The sequence below is a fragment of the Manacus vitellinus genome, unplaced genomic scaffold (genome assembly GCF_001715985.3).
Source record: "Manacus vitellinus isolate BGI_N305 unplaced genomic scaffold, ASM171598v3 ctg7180002428462_pilon, whole genome shotgun sequence".
NCBI classification, from domain to species: Eukaryota; Metazoa; Chordata; class Aves; order Passeriformes; family Pipridae; genus Manacus; species Manacus vitellinus.
Window position 1 is genome coordinate 1 of NW_021937754.1, and position 26,437 is coordinate 26,437.

The 26,437-nt window shown below is 55.8% G+C and overlaps 2 protein-coding genes across 2 annotated transcripts in view; both read right to left on the reverse strand.

Annotated features, from left to right (window-relative positions):
• Positions 1-6,385: 6,385 nt before the first annotated feature.
• On the reverse strand, positions 6,386-8,755 carry LOC108643871 (class II histocompatibility antigen, B-L beta chain-like). Its single transcript, XM_029963344.1, has 5 exons — positions 8,626-8,755; positions 7,865-8,134; positions 6,934-7,215; positions 6,560-6,666; positions 6,386-6,446 (listed from the first exon to the last, which is right to left on the reverse strand). The coding sequence occupies exons 1-5, from the start codon at positions 8,708-8,710 to the stop codon at positions 6,438-6,440; spliced, it is 753 nt and encodes a 250-aa protein (XP_029819204.1). The 5' UTR covers positions 8,711-8,755; the 3' UTR covers positions 6,386-6,437.
• A 1,300-nt stretch (positions 8,756-10,055) lies between these two features.
• LOC108643966 (class II histocompatibility antigen, B-L beta chain-like) overlaps positions 10,056-26,437 on the reverse strand; it is a 30,363-nt gene continuing 13,981 nt past the window's right edge. Inside the window, exon 5 of the mRNA XM_029963388.1 lies at positions 10,056-10,124. Coding sequence (XP_029819248.1) covers positions 10,116-10,124 — 9 coding nt within the window. The 3' untranslated portion in view covers positions 10,056-10,115. The remainder of the gene's footprint in view (positions 10,125-26,437) is intronic.

Consider the following 26,437-nt stretch of genomic DNA (forward strand, 5'->3'; position numbering starts at 1 on the left):
CATACTGGGAGTGAGTAAAACTACACAGGGTGGAACTGGGAGCCAGTGGGGCCATGCTGGAAGTATGGTGGAACTGGGAGTAACTGGGAGTGACAGGGTGCATACTGGAGGCAACTGGTATAGATTGGGAGTGACTGGGATTGTCTTGATGGGAACTGGAAGCATCCTGAGGCAAGTGGAAGTAACTGGTTATGACTACGAGCATCCTGAGGGCAACTGGGATATACTGGGAGTGTCTGCAGCCATCCTGGGAGTGACTGGGACCACACTGGGGGTGACTGGGAGTGGCTGTGAGCAACTGGAATCATGCTGGAAGCTACTGGAAATGACTGGGAGTGAGTGGGACCACACTGGGGGCAACTGAGATATAATGGGAAACACCAGAATTATACTGGGACTGACTGGGAGCAACTGGGAACTTGCAGGGGGTAACTTGGACCTACTAGGAGAGAATGGAATCAGACTGGGAGTGACTGGGATCATGCTGGGATCAGACTGGGCGTGACTAAAAGTGACTGAGATCATCCTGGGGGTGACTGGGCCCATCCTGGGGGTGACTGGGCCCATCCTGGGGGTGACTGGGAGCCCCTGGGCCCGTGCTGGGAGCCCCTGGGCCCCCCTGGCTGGAACTGCTTTCCCTCCTGCGGGTTCTTGGCAAAGGCCCCAAAGCACAAACTCTGCTCCGAGCCCTCGGTGCGTTTCCTCCCTTTGGGCAGCAGCAGCTCCTGAGCCCTGAACAGGCTCCTGTCCCCTGCAAACACTTCCCCTGCCTTTGACCTGGGAGCTCTCAGGGACTCACACATTTACTGAATGTTTAAACTCGGCTTTTTCTCTTATTTTTCTTCTTTTCTTTTGTCTTTCTTTCCTCTTTATCCTTTCTAAAATTCCCCCTCCCCTCTCTCTCCCTCCCCTCTCTGTTCCCCTCCCTCTGTCCTTTGTGCCACAACAATGACCCAGTTGCTCTCAGTATGATCCTGGGCACTGACAGTCACTCTCAGGATGGTTCCAGTATGGTCCTGGTCACTCCCACTAGGATCCCAGTCACTCCCAGTCACTCCCAATAGGATACCAGTTGCCCCCAAGGTGGTCCCAGTTGCTCCCAGTCCCCCCAGGATGGTTCCTTTCCCTCTCAGGGACTCCCAGTCTGAGTCCAGTCTGGCCCCAGGCACTTTCAGTCACTGCCTGGATGATGCCATTTGCCCCTGCATGGTCCCAGTTGCTCCCAGTATGATCTCAGTATGTGTCCAGTCACCCCCGGTATGATCCCAGGTAATTGCAGACAGTTCCAGTACAAATCCAGTTTGATCCCAGTCATCCCCAGTATGGTTGCAGTCCCTCTCACATACTCCCAGTATTATTGCAGTCACTCCCAGGATGGTCCCAGTATGAGCCCAGCAGGGGCCCAGCTGCTCCCCCTCTGATCCCAGTTGCCCCCCATGTGATTGCTCCAGGATGGATCAGGAATGGGGACCCCTCTGTGCCCCCCCCTTGTGTCACCCTGTTCTGGGGGAGCTTTGGGGGGACATCTGCACCCCAACATGGCATCCAACACATCCCAAAGTGTGCTGGGACCCCCTTAAACCACCCCACAGCCCCCCAAGGAACCCCCAAACTCACTCAGAGTCCATCCAGGACCCCACCTAACCCCTTTTTTGGGGGGGACATTTATGGGCTCTGGTTTTATGGGGAGCCCCCCCCGCTGAAGGTGAGGAGCTCTCGGGTGAGAGGGGGTGTTGGGAAGGGGGGAGGTCGGTGAGTCAGAGGGGATAAAAAAGGTGGTGGGACCCCAAACTGAGTGGGAGGAGAGTGGGACCCCCCAAAGGTGGAGGGAGACTGAGGATTGGGGGATGATCGAAAAGGGGAGGGAGAGGTCGGAAGAGTGGGGAAAAGGTACCCCTAAACTGAGCATGAGGGGGCTGGGGACTGGGGGAATGACATGTAAGGGGTGGGAGAGGGGGGAAAAAGTAGGTGTTGGGACCCTAAAACTGATCCTGGGCGGGCTGGGAATTGAGGGGAACCATGGAAAACCCTTGTCAGAGAGAAAACTGGATGCTTTTAGGAAAGAGGTCTGAACATTTTTCGAACAATGGAGGGGGGTGACTTTTTTATTCTTGACCTTTCCAGTTCTCCATTTGGGGGCAGGATGTCCTCTGGGCCAATGTTTTGTTCCCTTTGCAGTGAGTGCAGCCTCAGAGGGCTGAGCCCTCTCTGGCTGGGCTTGGCCTCTCCTGCAGAGACTCAGGCCTGGCTGGGCTGCCCCAGGCAGACGCTGCAGGAAGAAGAGCTCAGGCCGCCTGGGTCTGGTGTCCCTGGGGCTCAGCCTGTGCCCCATTGCTGGGCAGGGGCTGAGCCCCACCTCTGCCTGGGGGCCTTGGCCAAAGGGCTGCCAAGGAAGAGGCCCAGGAGCCTTGGGGCCTGCCCAGCTTTCCTCCTCCCTGGGGGCTCTCAGTCCTCCCCTGACACCGGGTGGGCCCAAGGCCTTGCTGGCTTCGGGCTCACGGCCCGCCGGCACCATCCCAGCGGCCTGACCCCCCTCCTTCCCCTCTCTCCAGCCTCTCCTGCCTTTTCTGGCAAGGGGCCATCCAAGGCAAACCCCGGTTCTCAGCAATGGCACCTGTGGCACGGCTGCAAGGCTCCAGTGGGCCAGGCAAGAGCAGGAGCACCGAGAGCCTGAGGAGCCAGGAGATGCCCTGGCTGGGCATGGTGCTGCTGCGGGACGAGCTGACACCTCTGCACAGTCTCTGCCCGTCCCTGCCAGCCGACTTCTGCCCAGGCTCTGGGCACGGGGACGCAGCACTGACACTTTTCAGCCCCCGCGCTGTTCCACAGAGGCTCTGATGTCACAAGGCCCTTGCCTGGCAGCCAGGAGATGGGCAAGGCAAGGCAAGGACGGAGCCTTGGGCAATAGACAATGGATGATGGACAAGTTCTGGGCCATGGCCTTTTGTTAGGAAAACAAAGTAAAAGTTTAAGGCCTGCCATATTTCAGTGGTCAGAGACCTGGCAGAGAAATCTATTTTTGAGACCTGGACACCAAGAAGGCAGAATTTCTAAACCACAAAGACCCTTAGAGAAACCAGAGACAAAGACAAAACTAACACAGACAGTTACTGAGGCTCTCTCTATCCAGGGAAAAGACAAGAAAAGGACAAAAACTGTGGGCTAAGCATCATGCAAAGTGAGAAATCCAGAGCCAATAGAAGAGAGAATAAGAATTCCTGCAGAGAACTGGTAAACCAATGGACAGGAATTCTTCAGTTTGCTAAAATGTAAAAGAAGTTAAAAGTTTTGAGAACTGATGTACAGGTGTTAGAGAGCAATTCCTGTGTCCCTTCAGCGCTGAATGAAGTAGGGTCACCTCTGGAACCCAATCTCTGCTCAGAGATTTTATTCCCCGGCTTTCGCTGACGGTTTCTGGGGACCCAGATGAGACAAAGCAGCGCCGACAGGGCAGAGCAGAGGAATCGTTGGCCCTGCAGCGTGTACCAAAGGAGTTTTGGGGAGATCTTCCAATTCCCTGGTCTGGAGAGTTCACCACGCCTTCTTTTCTGGGAAAAAGAACAGACCATGAATTTTGGGTACTTGATTTTAAGGCCTTTTGCCTGCACATAAGGCACAGCAATGGGAAGGAGGCAACGTGAGGCTGAGAGGTTTCTGTCCTGGTTTGTGGGCTTGGGTGAGATTGGGCCAGAATTACAGGACACCTGTAAAATCTGGGCTTTGGGAAAGGTTGGGGAGGGTTGGGAAAGGTGTTCAAAGGGTGGTTTTGCCTGAGGTGTTAAACATGGGAGTGGGTCTGTCTTCCCAATTCCCAAGAGAAGAGATCCCAGAAAGCTCCCCTGCAGGTTGTGTTTTAAGGAACAGGAGAAGAGACCGAGGGTAAGGGGTTTCTTTCCTGGAGGGAAGGGCTGTCGTTCACTTGCAGGAGCCCTGCAGTGATATTGCCAGTCTGGTTACCCAACCTGAACACAGCTGAAGATTCCTGCCAGACAAAAAGGGCCAGGACAGAAAGCTCTTGCTGCTCATGGAGTGCCCAGGGTGTCCCCCCAACTGCATGTGAAACCCGAAGGTTCCAGGCTTTCTTTCCTGGGGGAAAGGCCGTGACATCCCAAAGAGTCCCGTGGCAGACAGGTGGGGCTGCACTGTGGGGGTGTGAGGTGTTGGTTCTTTGGTTTCCAGGGGCTATTCCAGAATGGAGAGGACAGGCTGTGACATCACAAAGGGGCCCATGGCACAGGGTTGGGCTGCACTAGGGGCTGTGAGACATTGGTGTTTTGGTTTCCAGCAGCCATTCTGGAATGGAGGGGATAGGCCGTGACATCGCAGGAGGGCCCATGGCACAAAGGGGGGGCTTCACTTTGGGGTTGTAGGGCGTTGTTTCTTTGGTTTCCAGAGGCTATTCCGGAATGGAGAGGATAGGTCAGAATGGATAGGACAACAAAAGGGCCCAAAGCACATGGGTTGGTCTGCACTATGGTGTGGGGTGTTGGTTCTTTGGTTGCCAGGGCCCATTCCAGATTGGAGAGGACAGGCTGTGACAAGTAGTGCCTGTCAGAACTGCAAAGACGGACGCACAAGAATCTTCTGTGGGCATATTCTCTGCTCTGCCCTGCACACCTTTGTGCTGGGGTGAAAACTCAGCCTCTCTGCTTCCCTCTCCTGAGGAACTTGTTCTTAGACATCCCTTTCCCCTCCCGACAATTCCCAAGCCTGTACCCGGCTCTCATCCCCTCTCTGGCTCAGAGCCCTTGTACTGGGATGGAATTGTAATGATATTTTTGGTCTGTGTTTGGCCTTAGCCACCTGCAGTAGTTTATAGTTCTCCCTGCCAAGTTCACTGATAAAACACTAAATTTGTCCTTGGAGGGAGAACTTCTGTATAAACTGTTTTAATTGGTCTTTTGTGATTGGCTAATGGCTCGTCAAGGGCATTTGGAGGAGAAAGTGATGATGAGGTGAGGAAGGCTCGTCCCCAGACTCAATTGGGAAAGTCCCCCAGGACTCACTGCGCCTGCCTGGGGGGATTTCCAAAGTGCTCACCCATGCACAGGAGGGGGGCACTGACATAACCAAGGGGGTGGGATTGGGACCCCCTGACAGGGCAGTGCTGGCCACACCTCCCCGGGCAGGTGTGCTCAATGAGCTGTATAAAAGCAGACAGGTTTTCCGTGCTGGGGGCCGGCTCTACACGAAGGACCAAGTTGCTTTTAGCGGGGCCGCCTGCTGGAGTGGGAGCCTGCCAGCCCCTCGGAACACGCAGCTGCTGCAGAGAGGCTTTAGAGGTGGTTAGAGTGGGTGAGACTCTCTTATAGGTGACACCTGGGTGAGTAGGGTGTTGTGCCTTCCTTTTAGGATCTTTTTGTTCACTTTTCTCCTCCCTAATCCGTTTTCTCTCGAGTGCCTATGTTTTCACTGTTAGCCACCTTTGGTAATAAATAGTTACTTTCTTAAGTAGCAACGGTGTCTAGTTTTTCACCTTCCAGTATCTCTCGGACCTTTTCCCTCCCTGATACACCGCATGTGCCTAAACCACCTTTCTCCAGGATTTTGTAGTTCTGAGAGTGTCCAAACCCCCCTGTTCCCAGGATTTTTAATATCTGAGAGTATCCAAACCCCCCTGTTCCCAGGATTTCTGCGGTCTCGGAGTGTCCAAATCCCTCTTTTGTGATATTTCGGGGTCAGGGAGTGTCCAAACCCTCCTGTTCCCAGGATTTTTGAAGCCCCCCCACTTCTCCCCAGTCACCAGGAGTGCAGAGAACTGGGAAGCTTCACTGTGTGTGGGGAGCTGGGGCCGTGCTGGGGGTCCTGGTGGTGCTGGGAGCCCCCCCGGCTGCGGGCGAGGAGCTGTGGGGTGAGCAGGGGAATGGTGGGAAAGGGGGGAAAAGAGGAGGAAAGAGGGGCTGATGTCCCACATCCTCCTTTTCCCCACCTTTCTGACCTCTCCCACCCCTTTCCCATCATTCCCCACTCCTCAGTCCCATATCGTCCCCATCCACTTTTGGGGGGTACCACTCCCCTCCCACTGAATTTGGGATTCCCACCACCTCTGTTACGGGGTTTACGTGGGTCCTGGCACCTCTTGGGGTGCGCTGGGTGCCCTGTTGGGGTGCAGATGCCCCCACAAAACCCCCCAAGAACGGGGTGACATGTAGAGGACTCAGGGGGTTCCCCATTCCCGATCCCTCCTGGGGCCGGTTCTGCCCCCCTCAAACTCTGCTCCCCCCGCGGTTTCCCCCTAAGTTACCCCCAGCCCCTTCTCTCCAGTGAGCAGGACTGCAGAGCACTGAGAAGCTTTACTGGGAACACTGGGAACAGCTGGGTGGGGTGAGAACAAAAGCAGGGAAGGGGGGGACAGGCCACCCCCCGAAATGAGTGCAGGGTTTGAGGGGTCCCGGCTGGGCCCGAGGCCACGGGGAGGGGCTGCGGCCGCCGGCGGCTCAGGAGCTCTGTGGGGAGAGAAAAGGGGGTGAGAGCAAAGGGGCTGGGGGGGCAGGGGGGGCCCAGAGGCTGTGGGAGAGCAAGGGGGGGACACGACCCCCATTTGGGGACCCCCCTTTACCTTCTCCCGCAGGTAGAAGCCGAGCCCCAGCGCCAGGAAGACCAAGCCCAAGACGAAGCCCCCGACCCCCACCAGGATCTTGCTGCGGACGGTGTCCGGTGGCATCTCTGGGGGGAGCCGGGGGGGTCAGCACCCCCAAAACCTCCTCCCACACACCCCCAGGCACCCCACAGAGCCCGGCCCACTCTCCCCCAGCCCACCCAGGGGTCCCTGAAACCTCCTGCCAGTCCCTTCCCAGCCCCTGCAGGGATCCCACCCAGCCCCTCCTGGCCCCTTTAGGACCCTCCAACCTCCCTCCCATCACCCCCAGCACCCCCCAAACTCCCTCCCAGTCGCCCCCAGTTGCCCCCGGGGCTGGGGGGGCCGGGCCGTACCCCAGTGCCGGCTGAGGGGGTGCTCCAGGCTGACGTGCTCCACCTGGCAGCTGTAGGTGACCCCGCGCCGGGGGGGGATTTCCAGCAGCACCAGCACCTGGTAGCTCCAGTCCCCGGTGGGGACCACGTCGGTGGAAAACACGTCCTCTGGCAGCTCCTGCCCATCCTGGAACCACCTCACCTGCACCGGCGCAGGGTAGAAATCCATCACAGAGCAGAGCAGGCGGCCGGGGCCGGGCTGGGAGCTCGACGGCACCAGCGAGATGGACACACTGGGGGGCACTGGGAGGGACAGGGGAGACACTGGGCTGAGCTGGGGGGCACTGGCAGGGACGGGGGAGACACTGGGCTGAGCTGGGGGGCACTGGGAGGGAGGGCAAAGGGCTTGGAGGACATTGGTAGGGACTGGGATGGCACTGGGAGGGACTGGGATGGCAGTGGGAGGGACTGGAAATAGAGTGGGGGAGAAGGGGCTGGGCTGGGGGGGGCACTGGGGAGAGAGTTGGGAGATGTGGGAGTGAAGTGAGAACGACTGGGAATGGACTGAGAGGGTCTGGGAGTGAAGTGAGATTGACTGGGAGTGACTGGTATGGACTGGGAAGGAAGCGCTCGGGACTGGGAGGCTGAGTGGTGGGGAGGGAAGTCTTTGGTTTGGGTCTGCCTGGCAACTGGAGCGTCATCAGAGAGACGCGCTGGGATTGGCTGAGGGGCGGGAGCTCGGTGGCCCCAGAGGGGTGGAGACGCGGGGGGGGCACTGGGAGAGACTGGGATGGACTGGGATCGACTGGGATGGAGTGGGAGGGGGCAAAAGGCCAAGGGACGGGCACAGGGAGGGCTGAGGGGTCTCAGGTGATTCCCAGGGAGGGTTTGAGGGGCTCCAGGGTCATTTCCGGGGCAGGGCCCGAGGGGACCCTCTCTGCCCCAGGCTCGCCTCTGCGGTTCACCAGGAGTTTGGTGGATAATTCGTAGTTGTGCCGGCAGAACCTTTCCATCTCAGACCATCTGAGCTCCCGCCATTCCGGGAGGTAGTTCCATTCCCTGGCAACCTTCTCCCCAAACAGGGTGTCCTCCACATAGGTCCCCAAATCGATCTTGAGCTGGGCATACTGCTCCCGGTTGTAGATGTACCTCTTCACGAGCCTCACCCACTCGGTGCCGTTGATGAAGTGACACTCGGACTTTGTCATTAGCTGGAACACCCCTGTGTGTGCAGGACACGGGTCAGGGGGTGCCCCGTCCCCCCATCATCCCCCAGCCCCCCACAGCAGGCTGGGAGCTCAGGGGGCCACCCCGGACCCCCTTCCCCACCCCACTCTGCCCCACGGACGCCCCAGCACCGGCTCTTGGCTGGGGGGGAACCCCCCCATCAGCCCCCCGGAGATGGACAGGGGGGTTGGGGACCCTCCCACTGCAGATTCGACCCCCCAGAGCCCCAGGGAACCGCTCCAGGGCTCAAGGGACACCCAGGGACCCCCAGGGCACCCCTCTGCCTGCTCTCCCACACCCTTTTGCCCCCCTCTCCCACCCCTGTCCCACCTGCCCCACAATCCCCAGACCCCCTGACCTTACTTTAGGGCTCCCACCCCCCTCCCACTCAGTCCGAGCCTTCCGACCCCCCTCGTCCTCACATTTTTGGGGCTCCCACCCCCTCTTTTCTTCTTTTCTTCCCCTCTTTCCCACCCCCCCGCTCACCCGACAGCTCCTCGCCCGCAGCCGGGGGGGCTCCCAGCACCACCAGCACCGCCAGCACGGCCCCAGCTCCCCGCACACGCTCCATGCCCAGCGCCGGACAGCTGCTGACAGCCCAAAACCAGCCGGGCGGCGCCGTTTGGGGGATTTGGGGCGCGCTGGGCTTGGCTGAGGGCGCAGTTGGGGCCCTTTTTTCGAGGCGTCTTCCCGGCGACTGATGAGTCATCAGCGCGGCGCGCTGGGATTGGGCGCGGGCGGCGTGGGCGCTTTGGGATTGGCTGAGGGCCGTTGGGGGCCCCCGCGGCAGCCCCGGGGCTGGGGGGTTCGGGGGGTCCGTGGGCTGCGGGGGAGGGGGGAGCTCAGGGCCCACCAAAAATGCCCAGCCAGGGCTCCCAAAGCTCAGGGAAACCCCAAAACCGCCCATCCCGGGCTCCCGGAGCTCCCACGGGTCCCCAAAATGAGTTGAGGGCGTTCTCTGACTGGCTGAGCTCGGGGAGGGCTCCGTTCCGGACGGGTCTGCCCGGCAGCTGATGACGCGCCAGCAGCGCTCGCTCCCATTGGCTGCTGCTGCTGATCGTGCCCGGGCCTTGGGGGGTCCAAGGTGGGTTTGGGGGTTCCAGGATTGCTGGGGTTGGGGTTTGGAGTGTCGTGGATAGGTGGCAATGAGGGTCTGGGATGCCGGGTGTGCCCAATAACCCTCTGTTCATGAGATTTTGGGAGCCTGGGAGTGTTTGAACCCCCTGTTCTCAGGAGTTTTAGGGTCTGGGAGTGTCCTAACCCCTCCATTCTAAAATTTTGGGATCTGGGTGTGCCCAAACCCTTCTGTTTTCACAATTTTGGGGCCCTGGGAGTACCTAAACTTCTCTTTTCCAGGATTTTTTTTGGATCTGGGTGATCTCAAACCCCCCTGTTCGTAGGGGTTCAGGAGGCTGACATTTGTCCAAATCCCCTTTTCCTAGTATTTTGAGGGTCTGAGAGTGCCCAAAACCCACTGTTCCCAGGATTTTGATGGAGTCTGGGAATGTCCAAACCTTCTTTTCCAATATTTTGTGCTCTGGGAGTGCCCAAAACCCCTGCCCTTCAGATTTTTAGTGTCTAGGAGAGCCCATACCCCCATGTTACCAAGATTTTTTAGGTCCTAATGTTCCCAAACCCCCTGTTCCAGTTATTCAGACACTGATGGTGCCCAAACTCCTCTTTTCCAAGATTTGAGGAGCTCGGAGTGCACAAACTCCCCTGTTCCCAGGAATTTTAATGTCTGAGAGTGCCCAAATCCCCCGTTCCTGGGATTTTCAGAGCCCCCTCAATGCCTCAAATAACCAGGACTGCAGAGAACTGGGAAGCTTTACTGGGAACACTGGGAGCAGCCGGCTGGGCTGCGAAGAAAAGCAGAGAAGGGGGGACACACGACCCCCCCAAACTCAGCGTGGGGCTGGACTGGAAGGTCCCGGCTGGGCCCAAGGCCACGGGGAGGGGCTGCGGCCGCCGGCGGCTCAGGAGCTCTGTGGGGAGAGAAAAGGGGGTGAGAGCGGGCAGGGGGGGCCCAGAGGCTGTGGGAGAGCAAGGGGGGGGCCACGACCCCCATTTGGGGGACCCCCCTTTACCTTCTCCCGCAGGTGGAAGCCGAGCCCCAGCGCCAGGAAGACCAAGCCCAAGACGAAGCCCCCGACCCCCACCAGGATCTTGCTGTGGACGGTGTCCGGTGGCATCTCTGGGGGGAGCCGGGGGGGTCAGCACCCCCAAAACCTCCTCCCACGCACCCCCCGGCACCCCACAGAGCCCGGCCCGCTCTCCCCCAGCCCACCCGGGGGTCCCTCCAACCTCCTGCCAGTCCCTTCCCAGCCCCTGCAGGGATCCCACCAAGCCCCTCCCAGCCCCTTTAGGACCCTCCCACCCCCCTCCCATCACCCCCAGCACCCACCAAACTCCCTCCCAGTTGCCCCCAGTTTCCCCCTTTCCCCCCCGGCCCCCCTGCCAGTGTGCCCCCGGTGCTGGGGGGGCCGGGCCGTACCCCAGTGCCGGCTGAGGGGGTGCTCCAGGCTGACGTGCTCCACCTGGCAGCTGTAGGTGACCCCGCGCCGGGGGGGGATTTCCAGCAGCACCAGCACCTGGCAGCTCCAGTCCCCGTTGGGGACCACGTCGGTGGCCACCACGTGCTCCGGCAGCTCCTGTCTGTAGGGAATTGGCTATAGAACAGGGCTTGCCTAGGCTGTGAGAAAATCTGAGTTAGCAAGGTTACAGTGCCCTTGTACCCTGTTAGCTGGCTGGTAAACAGGACATTGTGATTAGCAAAACAAAAAGCAACTGAGTACCACCTGTGTCAACAAAGAAATGAGTATAAGAGGTGAGATCAACATTTAAGCAGAACCAATAATGAGCTTAGCTTTTGCAATATGTATGAACTAATTATAAAGCATATATTAAGCTGTTAGCAATGATCAATAAACAAAGCTTGCTGATTCTCATATTGAGCGTCTCATTAGTCCCTCGCCACGACAAATGGCGCCGAACAAGGGACTAAGTTGAATCTGCAGTCCCCGAAGCTTGAACAGGGGGCAAGTTAAATCTGCAGCCCCAGGGGCTAAGTTAAATCTGCAGCCCCAGGGGCTAAGTTAAATCTGTAAGCCCCAAGGGACTAAGTTGAATCTGCGGTCCCCGAAACCTGAACAGGGATAAAGTTAAATCTGCATCCCCCGAAGCCACGGTCTGACGCAGTAGCCGGTCGGTCTTGCAGCAGCACAAGAGGCAAAAGAGCTGGACTCCGTGCCCCAGGCGACCTCACAGAAGGGTCCTGGCCGACAACACCGCCGATGTCTTGTAAAGGGCTGCAAAGTGTGCTGAAGATTTATAGGTATGGAAAGACAAGCGGTGCTTTCATTACTCCAGTGCTTTTTAGAAAAGCGGGGACTTAAGGGTATAGCTTTGAAAAAAGAATTACCAAGATTGCTTACGACGAGGGTTGCTAAAAGTTTTTTTGTGGACCCTAATACAGTTTTTGATGAAAGAGAATGGAGACGTTATGAGGTTAAGTTGTGGGAGGTTGACGCAGAGACGGAGCTCAGTGTAACATGACAGAAGTGGAGAAACTGCCAGGCCAGCCAGACAAGACGCCTGGACAGGTGAGCCACTGAGAACAAAAGGGATCTAATGTTGCATCTATATGGAAGTCTATCCTGCTTAAAAAAGGAAGAAAAATTAGACAAACTGGCTTTGTGGCAGATGCTGCTTTCATGTAAGGGCCAGGGATATGAAGCGAACACTGTAACTGCCTTTACTATCTCTACTTGGAAAGAACTTAGTGATAAGCTCTTTACTGCTGCCTCTAAGGGAGAAAAAGTTGCTGCTTCCCTCCTTACAACTTGGCGATTGTTATCTGGAACAGTAAAAGACATTAAAGCACAGTCTGAGGGCATTAGAATGCTACTAGATACCATCATACGGAGAAATCGTGTAAAAAGGGAGTCGAGCGGAGTTGAAGGGAGCCAGAGCGGGACAGGAAATCACGGATCGGGGCCGGGGACAACCGAGCGGCCCCGCCAACATGAACGCGGTGCAACATCTCGGCAGTGCATATCCAGGACGATCGGAGACGACGGCTGCGGCGTGAAAGTACTGCTGATGGACCAGAGATGAACTTTACGAACACTATGACTGAGTTCCACCTGAAGACATTTCCAGCTTTTCATCTGAACTGTGCTGCGGGACTGCGCTGTGCATTTGTGGCTGTGTTCACGGCGCTGGGTGCTCACACCGCCGTGCTGAGTGAACCCGTGCCGGCGCCGGGTCTGTCCGCCTGTGGCGGGTGCCTGCGGGGCGGCGCCGGCAGCGGGGCAGGGCGGTGGTCGCGGCTCCTGCGTGGCCTCCGGCTCGGAGCACCCGATCTCGCCAGACCGGGGCCGGGATGATCAAATTTATATCGACCCTCGACCCCCAACCTCCCATTACAGCGCTATCTCCAGACTACGCTCGAGCGCTCCCAGATGCCGCAGAGCCGGGGCCCGTGATATCGCTCGGAGCGCTCCCGATGCCGCAGGGCCGGGGCCTGGTGATAATCGCTCGGAGCGCTCCCGATGCCGCAGAGCCGGGTCCGGTGATATCGCTCGGGAGCGCTCCCGGATGCCGCAGAAGCCGGGCGGTGATATCGCTCGGAGATGGTGCGCGGCGCCGCTCCGGGCGGTGCGCCCAGCGCGCGTGCACCGCCGGCGGCCCCGGCGCGGGCGGCGGGGGGGGCTCTGTGTCCCCCGCACTGCTGACACAGCCATGGCCGGGGGGTGTGCGTTCCCCTTCCTCTTTACAGAGAGCTGTTTTCTCCTGGGTGCCAGCTCCTCTTCCTAGAGCGCGAGTATATGACGGTAGGCAAAGCTTTGGGGGGTGCAGATGGGGAAGGGGTTTTAAAGCTGTTTCTCTTTTTTCCCCCAAATTAACCAAATCACCCCCTCTCTGAAACTGTCTGCAGCTGTTTGCTCTCCCTCTCCTATGTTTTTGTCTTTCTTAAAGTCAGACCCTGTGATTAAGTTCCTTCTGCTGATCTCTCTGGGTGAGCCCGGCCCCTCCTTCCCCTCCTTCGTCCTTCGGCACCAAGGAGCGTGGGGGAGGTAAAGACGGTAAAACACAGAAAAAAGGGAATAGAGAAAAACAACTTAAAATTAACAATATCCCAACTTATAAATCAAATAAGATTGCATTGTTTTTACAGCAATAGGTGTCACGCATGCAGCGTGCTCATGGCATTCTCAAACGTTTTCTCCAAAAACAGAAAGGGAGACTGACGAAAAATCCTTTGAAGCAAGATTAGAAATAACGGAACATCCGTGCTTAGCTTTTTGCATATTACAGAAGGTTATTAAGAATTTCCTATAGCTTGCTATTTTGCTTCTCTTACATGAAATTTGGCTGTTTCCCCCAAGGGCAGGGTGCAGGTAGAAGATCTGGAGACGGAACGATGAGACAGAAGGGGATATAGTCTTGCCCCCTGCAAAAGTAGTTTTATTGCCTTTATGATAGAATATCATTGCTCTATGAGAAGAGTTGAAGATTTCCAAGATAATATTCTGTTCTTTCCTGCTGTATCTGTCTTTTACATAGAGAGTTATGCAGGATTTGCAGATTGCTGATGGTAGCTATGCCATAAATTTCCTTTGAATTATGAAACCGATAAGAAGTGCACAACCAATGACTACTTGAAAATGTGTGTGAATGATGGATGTCTGAGGTGGCCACCTAAGAGTGTGTGAAAAAAGATTGTGTGAAAGAGAAAAGCTACATGAATGTGTGACTGTGTAAACTTAAAAATACCTTCTGCCAGTGTCAAGATTTTAGAGATGTGTAACATGATTCTGTTGAACCATAGTGACTCCTTATTCTGAATGGTAAATGAATTCTTCAAATTCCCACCATGAGTGACGAGGCTTTGGTTATTTCTGGACTAGCCCTGTCCGGCTAGCTGTTTGATCTGAACTGAGGTTGAATAAGGGGTTCTTACATAAATTTGGTGTTCTATTTCTGCCTTGTTTCAGAAATTTGTGAAGGTTAAGTCTCAGGTGGAGTTTTTCCACTGCTGTTGTTCCTTAGCTGTGTAGTCTGCGCAGGAGATCACCAGTTTTAAAGCGAGTAGAAACCATAAGCCAGCAAACATTGGTGCAGACTGCAAGGTTGGCAGAGCCCGAAGCAAGGTACACCACTGTGCATCCAGGTGCCCGGGAACCATTCTTACAATTCGTGGAAAAGCTGCAAGACGCTGTAGAGAAACAAGTTTTGTGACAGATACAGAAGTTGCGAGTTACATAACTAGCTAGAGATAATGCAGGCTTGTGCCGGGGTGAGGTCCTTAGACCATCAAATAATTGCATTTGCATCTGCTATGGCAGTAGTGAGGGTCGTTTTGAGCTTTTCTGTGTTTCCCAGGATTTAAATCAGGAGTTGTCGATGTTGCTGCCTTGTTTGCTCAGCTCGTTGCAGGGGGGCCTTTAGGCTGTCAAGGCCATCCTGCGTGCCTTCTCAGAGACATCTGCAGTGTTGTGGATAGTGTGTCTTCAGGCCTCCTGGCTGGAGGCCAGAGCAGACCAGTTATGTTGATCAGTGTGACCAGAGCTGAAGTGTTGTTTTAAAGAGTCCTTATATATTGTCTTCAAAACCCCTCCCGTGCACCAGCTGGTAGCAATATTCATTGTAAAACGGCTAGTCTCTCCTCCTTAAAACATGCCCTACCCATTGCAGCTGTGTTCTCAGCAAAATAGCCTCACTAATTGTGATTACTCCTTGTTTCATACCAGACGTATTGCTTGCATAATTTGACTAGTGAATGTTTAGGGTTGTACGAAGGCAACCTGTACTCTTCATGATGCTCAAAGCTTGCTGTTAATTGTCCAAACAAACAAACGGACTTCTGTAGTCATTCCAAAAGTTAGGGTTGTGATACTAAGATGTACTGCTTGGAGTTTTCTTTTAGAACATACAGATCCTGTGTGACTTAAACAATGGCTCCTACCTACAGAACAGCTGTTGGCCCTGCAACAGCTTGTCAGAAGGCAGCTTGATGCTGATTACATTGAACCATCTCAGAATCCTTTAATTACCCCTGTGTTTGTGATAAAGAAAAAAAAAAAATCTGTGAAATGAAAACCTTTGCATGATCTCAGACAGGTTGGTGCAGTCATGGTTAGTAAGCATTGGCTTACTGACCCCTTCTGTGCTTTCTGCTGAATAACCCATTGTTATTATTGATTTGACAGGTTATCTTCTCACAATCCAGTTAGATCCCAGTGATAGAGAAAAGATGTGCATTTTTAGTTCCATCTATTATTCGTGCAGAACCTTATGAGTGTTACCCATAGAAAACCCTCTCCCATGGAATGAAAGGCTTTTCTATAATTTGTCAGTGGTTTATGTTTCCAATGCAATTTTCTGACTGTCTTTGTTGTCATTATATAGATGATATTTCTGCTAGCTGTAGCCACTGAGGATCAGCTGGGTGTGTTGGACGCTGAAACCAGAAAGAGTCTACAATTCTTTGGCCTAGTAGTTGCTCCTGACACGGTGCAGTGAAAAGTACCCTGGAAATATTTAGGGTTCATGTACACAAAAAGCAGTCATTTCTCAACCAGTTATGCCAAGTCTTAATTTTCAAGCGTTGTTTGTACTCTAAAGAACTCCTTTGCAGAGGATTGTTCCAGCAAGTTTCCTATGCTTTGATCCAGTGCAGTTTCATAGTTTTTCACCTCTTTTACAGTTTTGGGAAAAACACGCTGTGCTTGGCCAGAAGCCTCCTTTAAGCTGATGGTCTTGTGGTCCCTGTGGGAGCTGGGGACGAAACGCAGCGTGCAGGTGTGGACCTTGTCCTTCTCACAGTAGCATTCCAGCAGTTTACTGTACTGGGGGATTTCCTCTCAGCCAAAACCTGGGCACCACAGAGCCCCACCAGGACGTAGTTTTTTCTGAGTGTTCTTTGTGCTGTGCTTACTCAGGTGGGCTTGGCACAGGGAGGCCTTGCAGGTCAGGCAAGTCTTCATGGCTGGACGGGGGCCTGTGGGGTAAAGGCAGAGTGGGCACTGGGAAGGGCCCTGATGGCATATTTCTGTTCCTTCTGTATGCATGCACTCCTTGCAGAAGCTGTGACCGCACCCCAGGGACATGGGGTTCCTGTAAATGTCCAGGCAGATGGGGCATGTCAGTTCATCCTCCAGCCTGGCCTCAGCACCCACCTCGGCCATGTTGCCTGAGCCTCGTGACAGGGCTGAGAGCAAGGAGGAGGGCACTGGTGAGAAACTGAGAGCACAGCACACAGAAGCCTTCAGATGTTGATTTAGCTTAATTCATTCTATTGCTCGCTCAGTTGTTGTCTCTTGTCCGGATTGTCGTCGTGCTTGTGGTGTCTATTTTAGTACTAACCCTCGAGGTCTTACTCTGGCAAAAGATCCCCAAGAGTTAGATTTAATGGGATCACTGTCTGTACATAACACAAGTGGTAATGGGACTCAAACCTGTTTTATGTTGGGATTATTTCAATCTAGATTAAGTGTTTATCAAAGCCACAACTTGTCCAGCTGGCACAAACTGCCTAGCCTGTACACAAAAGAACTGTAGAGCCTGAGTGAAACAGTAGAACACACAAAGAAAGTAACAGTAACAACTAGTCCTATAGACTTGTAGCTTCAATCTATTTTTGGTTCTATGTCTGAATAAGTTTTAAGTTTTGTTAAAGAAAAGCCTACGATGGTTGTTGACAATTGTTGTAATTTTAGTAATAGTTCATATTGTTTTTTCTTGTATTGTTAAATGTGTAAGTGCTATAACAGAGAAAACATTGTTGGCCCAGAATAAAAAAACAGGGGTATTTGTAGGGAATTGGCTATAGAACACGGCTTGCCTAGGCCATGGGAACATCTTAGATAGCGAGGTTACAGAGCCCTTGTACCCTGTTAGCTGGCTGGCAAACAGGACATTGTGATTAGCAAAACAAAAAGGAGCTGAGTGCCACCTGTGTCAACAAAGAAATGAGTGAGAGGTGAGATCAACATTTAAGCAGAACCAATAATGAGCTTAGCTTTTCCAATATGTATGAACTAATTATAAAGCATATATTAAGCTGTTAGCAATGATCAATAAACAAAGCTTGCTGATTCTCATATTGAGGGTCTCATTCTTCCCTCGTCTGACAGGGTCCAACATCTCCTGCCTTGGCCTGGCCCCACCTCAGGGTTCCTTTGGTTCCATGAGGCCCCCATGTCCCAAAGGCCCCTGGATTCCAGGAATTCCACAGTGTCACAAGGTTCCTTTTTTTCCATATGGCCCTGCAGTGTCCCAGTTGTGCCTTGATTCCAGGAGTATCCAAATTCTCCCGGGGTTCCTTTGGTCTCAGGAGGTCCCGCAGTGTCCCAGCGGCCCCTTCATTCCAGGCAGGCCCAGGGAGACGAAGCCAAAGACGGAGCCCCGACCCCGTCAGCATCTTGGGGGGTGGGGGGGCAGGACCCGGGAAACGGCTGGGAAGGGACTGGGATGGACTGGGATGGACTGTGATGGACTGGGACAGACTGGGATGGACTGGGACACCAGGATACACCGGGACCAGGACTGGGACCCAGCAGGACCCCCCGGGAGCAGGATCTGAGCACACTGGGACCCTCCAGGACCAGAACTGGGGCAACAGGGATCATACTGGGAGCAACTGGGACCACACTGAGGGCTACTGGGAGCAACTGGAGGCCACATAGGATATAGTGGGAGTGCCTTGGAGTCACTGGGATCATACTGGTGGAAACTGGAATGTTACTGGGGCATCTGGGAGTGACTGGGAAGGACTAGGAGCATGCTGAGGGCTCTACTGGGATATCCTGGGAGTGTCTGCAACCATGGTGGGGGTGACTGGGACCATACTGGGAGTGACTGGGACTACGTGAAGGGGAATTAGGACCAGGCTGGGGGCAACTGGAAGGAACTGTGAGTGACTGGATCTACAGTAGAAGCAACTGGGATTGACTGGGACTGTCAGGAGGGAGGACTGGGATCATACTTGGAGTGACTGGATCTGTGCTAGGGGCAACTGGGAGCAACTGGGACCATGAGGGGGACAACTGGGATCATCCTGGGATCACGGTGGGAGAAGCTTGGCCCATGGTGGGAGCAACTGAGACCACACTGAGGGTGACTGGGGTCATCCTGGGATCATACCAGGAGTGAGTGGGATCATGCAGGAGGTGATTGGGATCATACTGGGAGCAACTGGGAGTGCACTGGGGATGACTGGAAGTGGCTGTGAGCAACTGGGATCATGCTGGAAGCTTCTGGGGGCAACTGGGAATGAGTGGGACCACATGGAGGAAACTGGGAGCAACTGGGAGAGACCAGGAGTGACTGGGATCATCCTGGGACTGACTGGGCGCTGAATCCGAAAAATCGGTCCGAGAAACTGCTCAGAGACTTTTTTATCTTTAAGCAGCAAGGGATTTGTTTATTCAACGTTGGGAGCAAGCCAGCTGGCGCTGGACAAACTTGCTCGAAGGCTTCACACAAAATCAGCATTTTTATCCAATCTTCAGCTGTGATTAAATGCATATTCAAGTGATTACAACATCTATCGATGCATATTAATAACAGGCGGAGTAGAGGTGGAGCTCAGGCGGGGCTTGGGGCGGTGTTTCTCTTGACCCTCAATCCTGAGGGTACTTCCACTCTTCCTCCATGGCTCTGGGGGCTTCAACTCATCTTCCTCAGCTTGACCTTCCTTCTCTTCCATTGGTCTTGACCCGCTCACTGAAGCTTGGAAAAAGCCCTGGCTCCCGGCCTATTCCTCCTATTCCAATGTCTCCCTGATCCTGCTGTCTCTCTAATTTATCCCCTCGAGGCCTAGGACATGTTCCTGTACTATTCTCTGAAGCTTTGCTCCAGTCAGTAGAACAGAACGAGCACAGATGCTCTTGGATGTTGGTAGCTTGTTAGCAGGCCCCAATTTCTTAGTTAACTCTTTTGGGCCTGGCCTCCTGTTTCCCCAGGGACACAGCCCGGGCCTGGCTGTTCCCATTCCCATTCCACGGGTTTGCATTCCTGTTACAGGTGTTCCCATTCCATTCTAGTTGTTCCCATCCCATTCCAGGTGTCCACATTCCCATTCCAGGTGTTCCCATTCCCATTCGATGTGTTCCAATTCCCTTTCCAGGTGTTCCATCCCATTCTAGGTGTCTCCATTCCCATTCCTATTGTCCCTCCTCCCATTCCTGGTGTTCCCATCCCACTTCTGTTTTCCCCATTCCCACTTCTTGGGGTTCCCATTCCCATTCCAGGTGTCTCCATTCCCATTCCTATTGTCTCCATTCCCATTCCAGGTGTTCCCATCCCACCTCTGTTTTCCCTATTCCCATTCCAGGTGTCTCCATTCCCATTCCAGGTGTTCCCATTCCCATTCCTGGTGTCCCCAGTCTGCTCCCAATGTTCCCATTCCCATTCCAGGTGTTCCCATTCCAATCCCAGGTGTTCCCATTCCCATTCCTGGTGTCCCCATTTCCATTCCTGGTGTTCCCATTCCAGGTGTCTCCATTCCCATTCCAGGTGTCCCCATTCCCATTCCAGGTGTCCCCATTTCCATTCCAGGTGTTCCCATTCCTGGTGTTCCCCATTCCAGGTGTTCCCATTCCAGGTGTCTCCATTCCCATTCCAGGTGTCTCCATTCCCATTCCAGGTGTCCCCATTTCCATTCCAGGTGTTCCCATTCCCATTCCAAGTGTTCCCATTCCAGGTGTCTTCATTCCCATTTTAGGTATTCCTATTCCCATTCCAGAGTTTCCCATTCCCATTCCAGGTGTTCCCATTCCCATTCCTGGTGTTCCCATTTCCATTCCTGGTGTTCCCATCCCATTGCTATTGTCCCCATCCCATTCCTGATGTCCCCATTCCCATTCCAGGCATTGTCATTTCCATTCCAGGTGTTCCATCCCATTCTAGGTGTCACCGCTGTCATTTCCCCTGCTGGTTTACCTTTAAACCAGCACACCAGGGCTGTGCCCAACGGGGGTCCCTGTGGATCATCCAACGCGGGTCCTCCCATGGCTGATGGAGTTGGAGCAGCGGCCGAAGCTCTTCCCGCAGTCGGGGCACTCGGGGCTTCTCTTACCGGTGGGGCCGTTGGTGGGAGGTCAAGGCAGAGCTGTCCCTGAAGCTCTTCCCACACTCCCCACACTTGTGAGGCCTCTCCCTGATGTGGATGCGAAGGTGGGTGTAGAGGGTGGAGCTGTCCTACATTCCCTACACATGTAGGGCCGTTCCCCAGTGTGGATGTGCTGGTGGCTGAGCAGCTTGGTGCTTGTGCTGAAGCTCTTCCCACATTCCAAGCACTTGTAGGGCCATTCCCTGGTGTGGATGCAACGGTGTTTGCAAAGGCTGGAGCTGTCCCTGAAGCTCTTCCCACATTCCGCACACGTGTAGGGCCGTTCCCACTGTGGATCATCTGGTGTCGGAGCAGGTGGGAGTTCCGTTTGAAGCTCTTCCCACATTCCCGACACGTGTAGGGCCGTTCCCCACTGTGGATCATCTGGTGTCGGAGCAGGTGGGAGCTCCGTTTGAAGCTCTTCCCACACTCCTCACACATGTAGGGCTGTTCCCCACTGTGGATGCGACGGTGGGTGCGGAGGGTGGAGCGGTCACTGAACCTCTTCCCACACTCCCCACACGTGTAGGGCCGTTCCCCAGTGTGGATGTGCTGGTGCCTCAGGAGGTGGGTGCTAATCCTGAAGCTCTTCCCACAATCCAAACATCTGAAGGGTTTCTCCCTGCTGGGAGGCTGCTCAGGGACCACCAGCTCGCAGCTCCGCCTCAAGCTCCGGCCGCCTTCCCGGCACACGCTGGCTCTTTCCTCCTCACAGCCCCCTGGGCTGGCTTTGGAGCCCCTCCTGCGGGGGCATCTCCGGCCCTTTTCCTCCCCGCTGCCTTCCTGCGCCGGGGAGCCCTTCAAAACGGCCTCTCCCACCAGGCTCTGCCGGGGGGATTTGTCCTCCGCGCTCTCCGGCCTCACCTCGGGGCCTGGGGCAGGAAGCAACAAGGACACGCAGGGGATTTGCCTCCGGCCCACAGGGAAGCCCAAGGACATCCCCCCAACTCCGGCCCCGGCAGGACGGCCACAAAAGACAAAAGACCCACCCAAAGGGGCACTGACTTCCTCCTCACCTGCCTGGGGGGCCCAAGGCATCTTCCTCTTCCTTGCAGCCTCCTCCTCCATCTGCCCAAGCTTTGGGAAGCAGAAATCCTGATGGGGGGGGAAAACAAGGGGTGAGCGCATTGCCTTGGGTGTTCCTCCTGCCCAAGTCCAGCTCTAGGACTCACCAGGCATCTTGTGTCCATAAAAACTCCCAAAACATCAAGATTTAGACCAGACAAACAGAAAACATCAACATCTGGGAAAAAAAAATCCCAAAACTCCCCACAAATTTGCAAAAGATCAAGAGTCAGCAAAAAAAATACTCCAAAATATGAACATTCAGTTCAAAAAAACACTCCCAGAAGTTCCCCCTCTCTGGTCTCTGCACATTTACCTTCAGGGGGTCTCCCCTCTCTGGGCTGCTGGGGGTCCCGCTTAGGGATGCCGGGGCTTTTGGGGGTCCCAGGGGTCCCTTCTCCCCTCACTCTCTGCTTCAGGGGGCCGGGTTCCCAGACATTCCCCCTCTCCGCCTTCTCCACTTTCTTGGCCCGGGGATCCCAGGGGTCCCCACTGCCCAGGCTCCCCCTTCTCCGGGACCCCCCTTGCAGCCTCCCGGGGCTCCTCCCTCTCCCTGCTCCCCCCTCCAGCCTGCCGGGGGTCCCCCAGCTCCGCCATCGCCCCGCTCCGCTCTCCACACTCCGGGGCTCCCGCCCTTCCTCCCCCCAGCCCCGGCTCTCCCGAGGGCTCCCCAAACCCGCTGCCTCGGCTCCCTCCGGCTCCCCCGGACCAGCCCCCCCCGCCCACACCGGCCTCACAATGGAGCCGCCGGGGCCTCACCCACCAACACCAACCCCCAACAAGGGGGGGACCCGCAGCCCCCCGACCACCCACGGGGCTCTGCCCACAACCCACCCCGACACCGCCCCAAAACACCCCCCGGGGACCCCCAGCAGCCCCCCGGCACACAGCCCCGCACAAGGGCCGCCTGTGCCCGAGCCAACAAAACGCCCCCACAGCCGGGGGGACACCAGAGGCTGCCCCGGGGCAACGAGAGCAGGGAGCGGATCGGGCCCCGCACACGTGGCCGGGCTCTTGGCTCAGCCGGCCGGGATCGGCAACCAACAGCACGGCCCCGACCGCCGGCTCGGCACAGCGAGCCCGGGGGTGTCCCCTCTCCAGGGCCCCCCTCTCCACAGATCAACGCATGGGGACACCAAGGGACCCCCAAGGGAACCCCTTGCCCGCTCTCCCACCTCCCCTTAGCCCCCCTCGCCCACCCCTTGCCCACCGGCCCCCCAAACCCCGGCTCCCCCCAGCTCCCTTTGGGGCTCACCCACCGCCCCCCGCGCTCCCTTTGGGGGTCCTACCCCCCGTTTCCCTCCTTTCCCCCCTTTCCCATCGGCTCGTCCCCCTTCCCCGCTCACCCCAGAGCTCCGCCCGCGGCCGCAGCGATGCAGCAGGAGAAGGAGGGGCGGCAGGAAGGGCAGGGAGAAAGGCGGAGCGGGAACGGGAACAGGGTCGTCCCCCCCGCCCCATCTCGCGGGGGATCGGGAAGGGGGAGCTTGTCCCAAATATCTTGGTGGGGGTTTTGGTGTTTGTTTCTTTTTTGGAAGGGGGGGGTGTAGGGGGAGAATGTTTGGATCTTACAGGACTCCAAAGCTGAGCCGCAAATGCCCCTTAGGGGGATTTTGGGGGTCCCCGGTGGGTGTTTTGGGGCGGTGGCGGGATGGGTTGGCGGCAGAGCCACGGAAGTTCAAGAAGGGGCAGTGCCGGATTCTGCCCCTGGGATGGGGCAACCCCAGATGTGGGGACAGAGTGGGAATGAGAGGCTGGAGAGCAGTGCTGGGAAAGGGCCCTGGGGGTCCTGGGGGTGCCCACTTGGCCAGGAGTCAGCAGTGCCCTGGCAGCCAGGAGGGACAACCCTGTCCTGGGGGCATCAGGCCCAGCATGGCCGGGCCAGGGAGGGGATTGTCCCGCTCTGCTCTGCCCTGGGGCGGCCTCACCTCAATAGTGGGGCACTCTGGGGGGACACAATGGAAGGAAGAGATTGAGCCAGTCGAGATTGTCCAAAGGAGGCCACCAGGATGGGGAAGGCTCTGCAGGGGAAGCCTTAGGAGGGGCAGCTCAGGGCACTTGGGGTGTTCAGCTGCACAAGAGGAGACTGAGGGGAGACCTCATGGCAGTTCCAACTTCCTCAGGAGGGGCAGAGGAGGGGTAGGCCCTGAGCTCTGCTCTGGGGGGACCAGGGACAGCCCCCAGGGAATGGCCTGGAGTTGTGTCAGGGCAGGCTCAGCTTGGATGTTAGAAAGAGATTCTTCCTCCCCAGGGTGGTTGGCACTGAACAGGCTCCCCAGGGCAGTGGGCACAGCACCAAAGCTGACAGAGCTCCAGGACAGTTTGGATGATCCTCTGGGGCACAGGCTGTGACTCTTGGGGATGGGCCTGGGCAGGGCTCAGGGTTGGACTTGATGATCCCTCTGGGGTCCCTTCCAACCCGCACATTCTTTCATTCTGGGATTCTGTAACACCCCACCTTTGCCTGCTTTGCTGCTTCTGTGAACCACGAGTTCCTCCCTTCATTGTTTCTTTCCTTTCCTTGGCTGTTTTCTCTCCATTGCAGTTGGTTACACAGATATTTTCTAGGGCACATTCTGGACAACCACTTCTGGTTCAGTTCTGTCTCAGAGCCCAAGATCAGCCTTATGGAGCCAAAGGAACCCTGGGACACTGCGGAACCCCATGGGATCAAGGGACCATCGTGACACTGCAGGACCTCATGGAATTAAAGGAACCCAGAGGCCACTGTGGTGCCTCATGGAACAAAGTTGCCAGTGTGACATGTGGGGCCTCATGGAATCAAAGGAGCCCTGAGACCTTTGGTACCCTCATGGAATCCAGTGGCCTTTGTGACCCTGTGGAACCTCATGGAATCAAAGGGCCACTGTGACACTGCAAAACCTCATGGAACCAAGGGGCCATTCCAGAATCACAGAGTCAACGAGGTGGGAAAAGACCTCTGAGATCATGGAGTCCAAGCCATGACCCAACCCCACCCTGTCAACTAGACCATGGCCCTGAGAGCCACATCCAGTCTTTTCTGAAACACCTCCAGGGACGGTGACTCCACCCCCTCCCTGGGCAGCCCATTCCAACACCCAGTCACCCCTTCTGGGAAGAACTTGAGCCTCCTGTCTGACCTAAACCTCCCCTGGTGCAGCTTTAGGCTGTGCCCTCTTGTCCCACTGCTGGTTGCCTGGGAGAAGAGACCGACCCCCCCGGGTCCCCCCTCCTGTCAGGGAGTTGTAGAGAGTGAGAAGGTCCCCCCTGAGCCTCCTTCTGCCCAGGCTCAGCAAGCCCAGCTCCCTCAGCTGCTCCTCACAGCACTTGTGCTCCAGAGCCTTCAGCAGCCCCAGTGCCCTTCTCCAGACACGCTCCAGCACCTCAACATCTTCCCCAAAGTGAGGGGCCCAGAACTGGGCACAGCACTCGAGGTGTGGCCTCAGCAGGGAGAGCCCAGGGGCAGAATCCCTGCCCTGAAGGCAGCTCCCTGCAATCAGCTCTGCTGCAGCCCTGCAGGGCCCTTCTGCTCCTTGTCCTGCAGCTCCACCATTCCCTGCTCCCTGCAGCCCTGGCTCCCTCAGCCTTCCCCTGCCCAGCCAGACCCCCTTGTCTGGCAGCAAGAGAGCAGCCCTGGGCAGCCCAGGGATTGTCTGTGGCCCAGAGCTGTCTGCCACAGCCTCCAGCATCTCCTGGCTTGCCTGTGCCCAGCCCTGCTGCCCTGCCAGAAGATCCCACGGTGTTCCCACTTGCAATGGAATGGGGGACCTGCTCCCAGGCTTTGCAGGCCCTTCTGTCCCTTCATCACCCACCTGATGATTCAACCAAGGCTCTGTGGGATGACTGTCAGTGTTCCTGAATCACGGGATGTGCCCACCCAAAGACATTTTCAGTGTCTCTGTCCTGCCTTGAGATCAGCTTCTCCTCCAGCACAGCCCCTCAGGGGCTGCAGAGACCCCCCCGACAGCAAAGGCCTCTCCTGCCAGGGCTGCAGAGACCAACCCAGCCTTTCCCTGGCCTGGGGGGAAGCGTTTCCCCTTTCTGTGCTGTCCCATTGCCATCTGCCCCTCCAGCACGTCTCTGCTCCAGCCCAGCACTTGCACACATCGGCTCCGGGCACTCGGTGCTGCTGCTGGGAACCAGATCATTTCCTGATTCTTTTAAATGAATGATGTTCATTAACTTGTTAGTTAATTGCTTTAGTGAATCATAACCAGAATATTCATCCTAAACAGTGGGTTAGTCTTAAGTCACTATTGGCCAGCACTTGGCAAAGTTTGTCATCACCTGCTCTTGTGGGAACAGGCTTGGGAAAATTATTGCAACTCTGAGTTTTGCTAAACTAGCCCTGATCTGCTTCAGTGAACAAAGCCTGGGGAGAGAGGTGGATTGCTGAAACTGGACACAAGGAATGCAGAATTTACAGACCACAAGGACATTGTGCAGGAACTAGAAGATAAAGAAGAGGTTAACAAAGGCCATACAATAGGTGTTGGAAACTCCCTGCCTGGGAAAAGGATAATAAAAAGCCTGAAAAATGGGGACTAATTAGGGTGAGAAGTGAGAAGTCAATAACCAATAGAGGACAGAATGCTAAATACTGAAGAGGATGATGTAAGTTAGAACTGATGCCCTTTAAATTCTTTCTTTGTTAAACACATATAAATAAGTGAAAAGGCTGGGGGGGCAGGGAGGGCTGGAGTTATCCCCCCCACACCCCCGGGCCAGAAGAAAGTGGTGTCTGACTGGCTGATACAAAAAGACAGAGTTGGAGGGTTTCATTTGTCCCATTTGTGGCTGCAACAGGAAGAGCAAAGTCTTCTCCTCTGGAAATGTTTCTTCCCTCAGGGTGTCTGGTGCACATTCCAGTGGGCACACAGGGGAATGCTGGGCTGGAATGGGTTTGTTTCCAGGTGACCTGCACAGTATCCCCTGGCACAGGGGTGGCCACGAGGCAGGGACCAAAGGGCAGGGAGGCCCTGCCCCGTGGCCAGAGCACAGGAGACACCGACTCTGAGCTCATCAGCAGCAGAGTAAAGACTTCATCCCAAAATTCTCACTGCTCCCTCCAGTAATGCAGGAAAGCCATTGTTGGAAATGGGGGGCTCTTTTGGATTAGTTTCCTAAAAGACTTCA

Coding starts and splice junctions, on each gene's coding strand:
- LOC108643871 (XM_029963344.1), bottom strand. CDS start 8,710: ATGGAGCGTGTGCGGGGAGCTGGGGCCGTGCTGGCGGTGCTGGTGGTG. Junction 8,135..8,625: donor TGCGGGCGAGGAGCTGTCGG/GTGAGCGGGGGG, acceptor CTGCACACACAG/GGGTGTTCCAGCTAATGACA. Junction 6,667..6,933: donor CCCCCTCAGCCGGCACTGGG/GTACGGCCCGGC, acceptor GGCTCCCCCCAG/AGATGCCACCGGACACCGTC.